At 38.9% G+C, this 12,419-nt stretch overlaps 1 protein-coding gene across 1 annotated transcript; it reads right to left on the bottom strand.

The window, feature by feature from the left end:
* Positions 1–232: 232 nt before the first annotated feature.
* On the bottom strand, positions 233–1,306 carry LOC121426006 (zinc finger CCHC domain-containing protein 10-like). Its single transcript, XM_041622135.1, has 2 exons — positions 643–1,306; positions 233–267 (listed from the first exon to the last, which is right to left on the bottom strand). The coding sequence occupies exons 1-2, from the start codon at positions 1,304–1,306 to the stop codon at positions 233–235; spliced, it is 699 nt and encodes a 232-aa protein (XP_041478069.1).
* Positions 1,307–12,419: the final 11,113 nt, after the last annotated feature.

Consider the following 12,419-nt stretch of genomic DNA (forward strand, 5'->3'; position numbering starts at 1 on the left):
ACGCTTAATAAAAATCTTTAAATTTCGTGGCGTCTTATAATAAGCGTTCGGGGTTCTTTTCACGTCTTTGTTTGGACAAAGAGTAGAGTTAAAATCGCCCCCTATTATCACATCGTGATGTGGAAGTCTATTTGATTCTATCCATACATATAAATTTTTAAAGAATCTATCTCTGTGTTTCTTTTCTGTTGGTGCATAAATATTTACAATGCATACATTACAATTGTTTATTTTAGCATTCAACATAATCATCCGTCCTTCTTGACCCTGAATAATATGTTGTACAACAATTGGAAAATCGTTTGATATAAGAAAGGCAACTCCTCTAGCGTGGTTTGATCCATTACAACAAAAAAAATTGACCCCTCCATTCGTTTCGAATAATTTTCAAAATATCATCTGTCCATAAGTTTCTTGTAGTAACAGTATATCCGTTTTTTTTGTGCTTGCTCCATGAAAGGATGATGTCTCTTTTCTCTTTGTTTCTGATACCTCTAACATTCAAACTAACCAAGTTGCAGTCATTTGTTTTTTATTCCGGTCATATATCTATTTACACTATATACACTTTGCACTGATTAGAAGCAGGCAGTAAATACTGTCTATTTCTTTTTTGCAGCTTTGCTTTGTTTTTTTGTTTACGTTTAGCACTGGCGAACTTCTTCCCATCTTCAGGGAGTTTCGGTGAATCTGCCGACATATCAGAGTACTCTTCTTCAACTTCAAGTGTGTTGGCGTCTTCACTATCACTCTCTGAGTCACCATCACTCTCCGAATCTCTCTGAGAAGCATTTTCGCGATCGCTCGCCCGTTCCGCTGAAATAAACTGCGTGATCTTTGCTTGCGATTTTGGTGCTTCTTTCCTGTTACGTAATGATCTGTTGCTCTGGAAATGATCAGAAATTAAATCGCGAGCTGAGTCATCTGCATTGGAATCCATCGACGTGTCGCGCGTCTTCTGTATAGGTTGTGCTCGTGGCTTCCCGTCGCACCTGTCAGACATTTGGGTTTCACGCATACTTGGAATCTCATCGCCACCGGTTTGTTGCTTGCATTCATATGCTTTATGACCAGCCTTCGAACACTTTCTGCACACCACTTCTTTTGTGCACGTTGATGCATGATGCCCCTGAGCTAAACATTTTGAGCACAGGGTGGGGCTCTTGACTTGGCCCTCATGGTAGATTCGGGCTTTGAAGTTTTCCATATTCAAGACTCTCGGGAGGGGCTTCATTGGGGGTGTGATGAACAACATTCTATCTCCTGTGTAACAGTCGGTCAGAAGGCCATTCACTCTTAGTTTCATTCTCTGTACTTTGCTTTTGACTTTACATTTTGTTTCTCAATTTCATTTACGATCACATCATCTTTCACTGACAATGGGATGTCTTTCACAATTACTTTTACTGATTTGGTGGAATCATGGTGGATCAAGAAAGGGTTTGTGTCATATATGGGGGCTGACACACCTCTAATGCTAAGTCCTGTAGAAATAAGAGCAATCCTATCGTTTCTGTCATCAAAATAGATCCTCCAGAGTCCCCCCAATCCTCTGTAGACCTTTTAAGTTCTTAGTAGAACCTAGGTGTTTATGAAGGGCTATATACAATTCTTCATGTAAAAGCGGCTTTCCGTCTATGGTACATCTCTGTTCTTTAGAAATACGGGCTTGAACACACTACCACCATCAATCACACCTATGATACCGGAGTCTCGGGCCGCTGATTTTCGCGGCGCCTGCATACGTGGCGCCAGGCTCGAGAGGTGGAGTCGAGCTCCCGCTTTGATACATGTTTCTCTGAAAACTGCTTGTCGATAATCGGGCAAAATTGTTCTGTTCGATAATATTCTATTAACTTAGTAATACTGTCTCTCAAAAAATTTCACTCACCACTTTCTAACTGTTCAAAAATAGCAAATCAGATTCCAGTTCTTGGAAGACTGGTCTCAATCGAGATCTTGACGAGCGCCCTCCACGCGTCTAATGTTAAATCGTGTGTTAGTATGACAGCGAACATCACATGCACATTGGATTTACTCGCTGTTTGGTCTTGTTGGTTGTGTCAGTTTATGAACTTGAGATGGTAATAAAACTTGTCATTCACCCAGTTACGAAGAAAAAGGATAAAGGACTAAAAGGACTGATCATGCTAACACGAACTCAAATTATTTTACATGACAGGAAGGGAAGGTCGCGATCCTGTTGTAGGAATGGAACCATTTTAGAGACGCACGTTTTCTCTCTGAAATCAAGATCAATGAGATTTAAAAACAGACTGGCAGCTTTTTAACATGCTCCCCCTCTCCCTTTCTCCTTCTGTCATTCTATCCCTCTTTCCTTCTCTCACAGGTCTATAACATTATTACCATTCACGTCACAAACAAGCGCAATGCATTGAAAATGTCATAAACCGGATACAAATAAGAATGACATAAAATCATAAATTTTGATTGACTGCAGAAAAAGAGGCAGTCGATTACATTGCACACTCACAATCTATTTGTATTCTAGTATATGAAATATAAAATAATGTAATTTTTCTCTAGTTTATGTCAAACTTGGACAAATAGCAAATCAAAACTTCGAGGGGGACTTAGTTCATTGGTAGGGCAACCATACCCCCTTCCAGTACATTGACCATTTACATGAGTTAAGATAGGGCATTTGAGATTAGATCTCTTCAGTTTAAAGGACACTTCAAAAGACAAAAAAAACAGCAAATTGTTTCCCCCTGATCTTATTTGACACAAGATCCACATATCCACTAATGTCTCAATTTAACCTTTATGTTTAGTTTGAATTTCAACCTGAAACACTTTGCGCTGATCAGCTATCTTCCTTTCAATTTCAGATTGGACTGCCCAGATGTCAGAAGTAACATGGTCCACGGGTCAATATGCCATATAGTTTGTGTCGTGCATCATGACAATAAACGATGTTGATAGTAGAGACAAAAAGGAGCTTTTGCTTCGCGATGTACAGAAGATAAAAGAACACAAAATCTGTCAGATGACAAAGAACAGCCGGGAAGTATTTTGTAATAATTGTTAACCGAAACAGAAATTCGTCGAAAGTTTCGGAGCTGACGAAGAGTTACAGATATTTATGTCGTTTGTGCAGAACCAAGGTCTAAACTGCTATTTTGATTCACAATTTTCGACAAAGAGTTCTTTGTTGTTTTTTTGTCCATGAAGGGAATTTGACAATTTTTCTCTGTTCTTGAGTCCATCGTGGGTCACGGAGTAGAAACTCTCTAATGATAAACATCCGGCGTCCATTAGGTCTTATATAACTGTTAATTTTTCTCGCACTCAAAATCTAGAACCCTAAATGAAATTATACTATATGTACAAATTCGTTAATAGATACAGCATTCAAACATTAGAGGGCTATATATATGTACGTGTTCGTTACAGGTCTAGATACAAATAAGGGTAGGCTCATCACTGAGTTCAACATGCAGTCATTTTTTCCTAGATGTCGTCCCATAGTGATGTTGATGGTAGAGACGGATCGATTGGGTTACGGCAGTTGTCGGATCCGATGTCACTTGAGGCGAGTTCTGAGATTCATACTTTCGACACCCTAGTTTCTCAAAGCCAGCGCGTAGCTGTCTCTGAAATCATCAGACGCAACCAGATTAAGACGGGGTTCAGGATGCGTTTATGATTATTAACACTTTGGCAATCTCAAATAGGACGAAGAACCAAAGAGTTTCCAGTTCTCGAAGATCTTGATGATAAAACACGTAGGAGATATATTCAACAAAAACAATGCAGCACATGATATATCAGCAGGCGCTCGTGCTTGCGACCACAAGGGCAAAGGTCCACGAGTACTTTCTTGCTGTTTTTTGCGCGTCGATGGAGCGCTGCGGTCGCTGAGTCCGACGTTTTCAGAGATACTTGCGATCTATTTGTAGATAAGGATAACATAATGCCGTGATGAAGAGAGATGGCAAAAGATACACGAGATACAAATTTGAGAAGAGTCCTCCGATGCGTGACTGTTAAACCCGTTAAATCCAAGAATAAGAAAATATAAGCCGGCACAACTATCCAAATTACCACACAGACAGCTGCAGATCGTCTGCAGTGACGATGAGACTGCTTCTGAGAGCATCAATGCGAAGGATAATGAGACGCTCGAAAGCGATGGCAAGTGTACTTAGTATCGATGTGAGTAAACCAGTCGCATAAAGACATCGAATCCATAAGACTTTTCCTATTTCAAATATATCCTGCATAAAATGATAAAACAAAATAGCATTCGATATCAGGTCTTACTACTGTCAAGCCTTTCTATTTAGTCCACCCTAAGGGATTCCAAAGAACTTTAGGATGATGCCCATTATAGAGAGGTTCTTTTTCCTTTCAAATGGAATAGAATTTGGTGGCCACTAAAGACAGGTTTTCATCTGAATACAATGGACACTGTTGACTTGTATTTCAATTCTAGGATAGCTATTTTATCATTAACGATTATCGATAGCGATGTTATTATCCAAATTTTCCACTGTTATTCACACTGTGCCACGCACCTACACTATCCCCGACTATACAACAGTCCTAAAATCCCCCCCCCCCCCCCCCCCCGCATAACTACCCAGATAATCCCCCAAACTCTCCCACATACACACACACATCCACACAACTCCCCCGACACACCCACAAAAAACACCCCCACACACACACGTAACTGCATTAACACACCCCCACACACACTTTCAGCATTATTATACTAATTAATAATCTCCAACTCACCTCGGAAACTTATACAAGTTTTAAGATAAACATTGAAACAGCTGAGGTGCAATCTGCGAGAGCCAAGCTAAAAATGAAGATATGCGTTCCTTCCTTAATGCCTCGTTCAGTAAAATGGCACACACGGTGCTAGGTGATCAAGATGCCCCAAGACGAAACACGAGCATAGCAGAATGATAGATGAAATGTTCTCAATGGATCGCCATTCTTAAAGGTTAATATCGGCAAAATATATCTAAAGTTTAATTCGAACTTTTGTTTCAATTACCCAGCTTCCTTCAAGGTCTAAACTATCATTCATCTGTCAGAAATCACCACCAACAAAATAATTATGATATAATATAGCTGGATATATAAAGCGTTGTTTGCCACAGGATACAAAGCGCAACCCCATCTTCAGTTCGAACGACCACTTTTTCATAGGTGCCCAGTGCATTCAAGGAATTAATCATACCGAGTACCCATTTTATATCTCTTGGGTCGTGTGCGGCACAGTGTAGATCAATTTCATGCCGAAGGACATCACGCCATGACTGGGATTCGAACCCACAACCCTTTGTCTTAAAGTAAAGAGACAAATCCACTGAGCCACAGCACTCCACTAAACAAAACAAAACACAAAAAAGGTAGGAGCCAATAGAGGAGCATCACTATATCTCAACAAAATGCATGATCATGAAACCATGCAATCTTTGACTGTACGTCATTTAGACCCACTACTTCCTTGGAAAATGAGCCTACTGAAAATTACCTGTACTACCAATGTCTGACAACATCTAAGCTGCGAAAGAAAATAATTTACATATTCCACCCATTTAATTCATTTTCTAAATATCTTTTCACTCATGTATTTTTTATTGTGAATCTGAAAAACAACATTTCTTAAATTCAATTTTTTTCTTTCATAGACTCATTCATAACAAAACAATCGAACGGCCAGAACGGGACATGAACAAATATATAGACAATAAGTAAGCGAATACTTACCTTACAAGAGCAATGAATTTGGAATTTAAATTCGTGCGAGAATATTTCAATCGATAATCAAAATGAGAATGTAAGAGAACTCTAAAAGTCTCTTTTTTATATCAATCGTGTTTCCATCAGACAACCATTTGTGTCCAGTGTAATATCAAAGTGTTGGCAAGACAACGAACATCAGATGCTCATTGAATTGACTTTCTGCTTGGTCATGTTGGTCGTGTCAGTAATGAACTCGGAACGGAATTAAAAAAAACTGTCCATCACATTTTTTACGAAAAATAAGGACGAAAAGACTTTTGATTTGTCTTTCTTATATTAAAAAATAAAATAATCATATTGAAGGGTAAGCAATACAATCTCTAACATGTCTTAATCGATATTATCCACGCAAGGAGGTGACATGAAATCATATTCGTGAGAAGATTTATAGACCTTATTGTGGAAAGCGAGACGGAATATGCGCCATCTTTACATGGCGTATCCCCATCAAGGGAAGATCGCGGTCTCCGTCATGAGGATAAAAGGATTTTAGACGCTTTCTTCACTCTGAATAAATATCAATAATATTTTTTCCATGACGATTTTTATTCAGATATGTTCCGCTCCTTCTCTTTTCTCTGAGAGTCTCTCTCCCTTCTCCCTTAACTCATCTGTGCTCATAGAGGTCTATCGCTATACTCTACGTAAAAAAAACCTTAAGTCCACCCCCTTCCGTTGGGGGTGGATACTAAATTATATAGACGGATAGAGAGATGTCAAACAAGCAATGTACTGAAAATATATTCGAAACAGGATACATATAAGAATGAAATAAGAGTTTACATTTTCCCATATCTTGCACAAAATAGTGACATGTAATTGCGTGAACCAATACCATTGCACACCCCCCATTCCTTTTGTATCTAATTTCTTCTTTTTTATCAATTACGTAAAACATGGCTAAATTCAACTGTTCATGGCATAGGTAGTGTATCATGTTATTTTACTGTGGATATACTCATCCTTTCTGATCTGATTGTCAAATTCATGGGATTTTAAAGTCATGTCATGATTTCTTTTTTAATGTATGTGATTCTGTGTAAACTTTTATATAACCAACAATTTTAACACCTTTAGTTAAATGTTTTCATAAAATTGGAGATGTTTCTGAGAGAAAAAGGAATCACAACTCGTAACTGAACATTCTCAATTTCCCCCAAATAGCCACCATAATTTATACAAAACTTCACAACTTAAATTATTACCTTATCAAAAGCTTACAGCAGAAGAGTTTACGAGAGACCCCCACTCTGACTCTGAATACTTTGGAGGAGAAATACCTTGTAATTTTATTTCGCGCTCGCATAAAATTCCAAATACATTTATCTGGCTAATGACATGGAATTGTCTAAATAAGAAGTAGCATTATGTTTATCATGTTGATAGTATGCTTATATTGTTAACCAACTTTGAAGTCCTGTTTTCAATTATTTATGGAAGAGATGAAGAAATAAAGGAAATTATGAATTTCCGACCACGTCTGGCTCTCTGAGGCAGAAGCAAAAAAAATAAAAATTAAAACTGTCGAGAGTGTGTAAAGGGCTATTCCGGTTTAGATGAAAAGTAAGGTTAGGCTCATCATTTTGTCCAACAGTCAATTCACCTTGATGTCGTGCATGACGATGTTGGTGGTCAAGACTGGTCGATTCGCTGTGGTGGTTGCCAAATTTGATGTAACATTGGACGAGTTCTGGGAGTCATGCGTCTTTCGACACCCTAGTAGTCTCTCAAAGCAAGCGCGTAGCTGTGCTCTGAAATCAGTCAGACGCAACCAGATTATTACCGGTTCAGTATGCTGTTCATGTTTATTAACACGTTGGCAATAAGGAATAGGACCAAGAGCCAAAAAATTTCTAGATAATCTTGATAATACACGTAAGAGATGTATTCTGCCAGAACAATGCAGCACATGATTATCCAGCAGGCGCTCGTGCTTGCGACCACAAGGGAAAATGTCACAAGTACTTTCTTGCTGTTTTTTGCGCGTCGCTGGAGCGCTGCGTCGTCGAGTCCGACGTTTTCCGAGATTCTGGCGATCTTTTTGTAGATGAGAATGTAACATATTGCCGTGATGAAGAGCGATGACAATATGATACACGGAGATACAACATGTCGAAGTGCCTTTGATATGGAACTGTTAACTCCAAGAAGAAAATACATTGCTGGCACAACTATCCAAACGACCACACATACAGCTATGGATCGCCTGGCAGTGACGATGCGACGGCTTCCAAGAGCATCGATGCGAAGAATGATGAGACGCTCGAAAGCGATGGCGAGTGTACTGAGTATCGATATGACGAAACCAGTCGAACCCAAGCTTGCAATCCATGAGGTATCTCTTGTTGTTTCAAATAGATCCTGCATTGGAATGATAAAACATAAGAATACCATTAACCATCGAGGCCTACTACAGTCAGACCTGTAAAGGCAATCCAAGGGAAAACGAAAAGTGAAAAGTGGTCATTATTCTGTAGAGAGGTTCTTGAAACACCTTTGACAATATTTTAATTCTAGGATTGTTATTTTATCACTAACAATTATCAATGGTGATATCATTATCAAAATCTTCTATATCCACACTCTGCCTCACACCTCTACCCCCCCCCCCCCCTTCATCCGTACAACAGTCCTATTGCCTATACCACATCTCACCACATAACTGATCAACACGCCCAAACACTCTCCCCCCAAAAACACACACACCCTTGCAACTTCATTTTAACACACCCACCCTCACACACACACACACACCATCACACACGCATACACGCACATTCACTTTCATCACCTGTCGAAGGCCTGCTAATCAATAAGTCTTCATCTCACCTCGGGAATCTCTGATACGTTGAAGAGGAACATTGAAACAGCTGAGATGCAATCTGCGAGAGCCATGTTGAAAGTGAAGATATGCTGTTCCTTCCTTAATGCCTTGTTCAGTAAGATGGCGCACACGGTCGCTATGTTGATCACGATGCCCAAAGACGAGAAAACGACCATAGCAGCATGATAGATGTATATTCTCAATGGATCTGCCATGCTTAAAGGTTTAATCTGCAAAAATGTATTTGAGGATATTTCAAACCTAGTCTTTAAACTAAAGAAAAAATACCCGATTATGTCAAGGTTGAAACTATTATTCATTTGTCAGAAAACATCAACAACAAAATAATAATTCTGTTTCAAAGTCCGGAGACAAATCAACTGAGCCACAACGCCAAAAAGAAGGTTGGAGATACAAAATTACTCACTATATCTAAACAGAATCCATTATTATTAAAGCATGCAATTTTTGACAGCACATCATGTAGGCTAATCTATTTCTTGAAAAATGAGCCTTACTAAAAAGGACATACACTCCGGGTCTATACTATCATGACGACATCAATCTTAATTGCAGAAGTATTTTTACATCTTCAACCTATTCAATTAAGTTACATTCTTCCACACATTTTTTTCTTTAGAGTGAATCAGAAAAAAACGTTCTTCTGTTTGTTTTTCCTTTACAGACTTCAAACAAACAAAAATCAAATCACCGTGACATGATCAAATAATGGGAAAACAGAATACTTACTTTGTGAGATCAGTATCTTAAGAATTCAATTCGTGCAAGAGTAGTCCAATCGGTATCGAAATGAGAATGTAATAGATTCCTCAAAATCTCTCTTTCGACTTTAATCATGTTTCCATCAAGTTCTCCCAAGCGTGTAATGATAAATCAAGTGTTGGTATGACAGCGAACATCAGATGCACATTGGATTTACTCGCTGTTTGGTCTTGTTGGTCGATGTCAGTTATGAACTTGAGATGCAATTAAAAATTTGTCCTTCACCCAGTTACGAAGAAAAGGGATAAAGGACTAAAAGGACTGATCGTGCTAACGGGTTTACAATACATCCACTACATCTCTAACCTGTCATAAGCGAGGTTATCAACGCAGGGGTGACATGGAATGATTCGTATAATGATAATAGACCTAACTTTGGATAGTACTGGTGAATGGGCGCCATTTTTGTAGAGGCACACGAACGCACATTATTTTACATGACAGGAAGGGAAGGTCGCTATCCTGTTGCAGAAATAGAACCATTTTAGAGACGCACGTTTTCTCTCTGAAATCAAGATCAACGAGATTTTAAAAAAGAATGGCAGTTTTTTAGACACGTTTCCCCTCTCTCTTTCCCTTTCTGTCTATCGATCTCTCTCTCACAAGCCCATAACATTTTTTACCATACACTTCACAAACTTATAAACTGGATACAGATAAAAATGACATAACATCTTAAAATTTCGATTATTTGCACAAAATGAGGCAGTCGATTAAATTGCACACTCACAATCTATTTTGTATTCTATTACATGAAAATATAGATTTTTTTTCTCTAATTATGTCCAACTTGGAAAAATAGCTAAATCAAAACCTCGAGGGGGACTTAGTTCATGGGTAGGCAACCATACCCCCCCCCCCTCCTGTAATTTGACCATTTACATGAGTTAAGATAGGGCATTGACATTAGATCTTTTCTGTTGTAAGGAAACTTCCAAAGACAAAAAAAAACATCTGTTTCCCACTGATCTAATTTGAAAAGATCCACTTATTCATGCACTGTCTCGGATTTAACATTTAGGTTCAGTTTGACTTTCAACATAAAACACTTTGCGCTGATCAGCTATCCTCCTTTCAATTTCAGATTGGACTGCTTGGATGTCAGAGGTAACATTTATCTGGCTAATGACATGGAATTGTCTAAATAAGAAGTTACATTATGTTTATTATGTTGATAGTATGCTTATATTGTTAACCAACTTTGAAATCCTGTTTTCAATTATTTATGGAAGAGATGAAGAAATAAAGGAAATTATGAATTTCCGACCACGTCTGCTGAAGCAAAAATAATAATAAAAAAAAACTGTCGAGAGTGTGTGAAAGGCTATTAAGGTTTAGATGCAAAGTAAGGTTAGGCTCATCATTTTGTCAACAGTCAATTCACCTTGATGTCGTGCATGACGATGTTGGTGGTAGAGACTGGTCGATTCGTTGTGGTGGTTGCCAGATCCAATGTAACATCGGACGAGTTCTGGAGTCATGCGTCTTTCGACACCCTAGTAGTCTCTCAAGGCAAGCGCGTAGCTGTGCTCTGAAATCAGTCAGACGCAACCAGATTATTACCGGGTTCAGTATGCCGTTCATGTTTACTAATATGTTGGCAATATCACTTAGGACCAAGAACCAAAGATTTTCTCGATAATGTTGATGATAATACACGTTTGAGATGTATTCTACAAGAACAGTGCAGCACATGATTATCCAGCAGGCGCTTGTGCTTGCGACCACAAGGGAAAAGGTCACAAGTACTTTCTTGCTGTTTTTTGCGCGTCGCTGGAGCGCTGCGTCGTCGAGTCCGACGTTTTCCGAGATTCTGGCGATCTTTTTGTAGATGAGAATGTAACATATTGCTGTGATAAAGAGCGATGACAATATGATACACGGAGATACAACATGTCGAAGTGCCTTTGATATGGGACTGTTAAATCCATAAAGAAAGTATATTGCTGACACAACTATCCAAACGACCACACAGACAGCTATGGATCGCCTGGCAGTGATGATGCGACGGCTTCCGAGAGCATTGATGCGAAGAATGATGAGACGCTCGAAAGCGATGGCGAGTGTACTTAGTATCGATATGACGAAACCAGTCGAACCCAAGCTTGCCATCCATGACTCCTCTCCTGTTGCTTCAAATAAATCCTGCATTGGAATGTTAAAACATAGGAATACCATTAACCAACGAGGTCTACTACAGTCAGACCTATAAAGGCAATCCAAGGGAAAACAAAAAGTGTAGAAAGGTGGTCATTATTCTGTAGAGAGGTTCTTTAAACACCTTTGACTATAACAATTTCAATTCTAGGATTTAAATTTTATTATTATTACCATTAACGATTATCAATGGTGATATTACTATGGAAATCTTCTATATCCACACTCTGCCTCACACCCCTACCCCCTTCAACCGTACAACAGTCCTATTGCCTATACCACATCTCACCACATAACTAATGAACACGCCCAAACACTCTCCCAAAATAACACACACCTTTGCACCCTCATTTAACACATCCATCGACACACACACATTTCTTTTCATCGCCTATCATAGGCCTGCTAACTCACAAGTCTACATCTCACCTCGGGAGTCTTATATAAGTTGAAGAGGAACATGGAAGCAGCTGAGATGCAATCTGCGAGAGCCATGTTGAAGGTGAAGATATGCTGTTCCTTTCTCAACGCCTTGTTCAGTAAGATGGCGCACACGGTGGCTAGGTTGATCAGGATGCCCAAAGACGTGAAAACGCACACAGCATTAAGATAGATGTATGTTCTCAATGGATCTGCCATGCTTAAAGGTTTAATCTGCAAAAATGTATTTGAGGATATTTCAAACCTAGTCTTTAAATTAAAGAAAAAATACCCGATTATGTCAGGGTTGAAACTATTATTCATTTGTCAGAAAACATCAACAACAAAATAATAATTCTGTTTCAAAGTCCGGAGACAAATCAACTGAGCCACAACGCCAAAAAGAAGGTTGGAGATACAAAATTACTCACTATATCTAAACAGAATC

Source organism: Lytechinus variegatus, chromosome 13 (genome assembly GCF_018143015.1).
Source record: "Lytechinus variegatus isolate NC3 chromosome 13, Lvar_3.0, whole genome shotgun sequence".
Lineage (NCBI taxonomy): Eukaryota > Metazoa > Echinodermata > Echinoidea > Temnopleuroida > Toxopneustidae > Lytechinus > Lytechinus variegatus.

What these genes read in the sequence shown, in the direction of transcription:
- LOC121426006 (XM_041622135.1), bottom strand. Translation starts at nt 1,306, where the DNA reads ATGAAACTAAGAGTGAATGGCCTTCTGACCGACTGTTACACAGGAGAT. An exon ending in GAAGTTCGCCAGTGCTAAAC is followed by an intron (nt 268 to 642) that starts GTAAACAAAAAA and finishes CATATTATTCAG; the next exon opens with GGTCAAGAAGGACGGATGAT.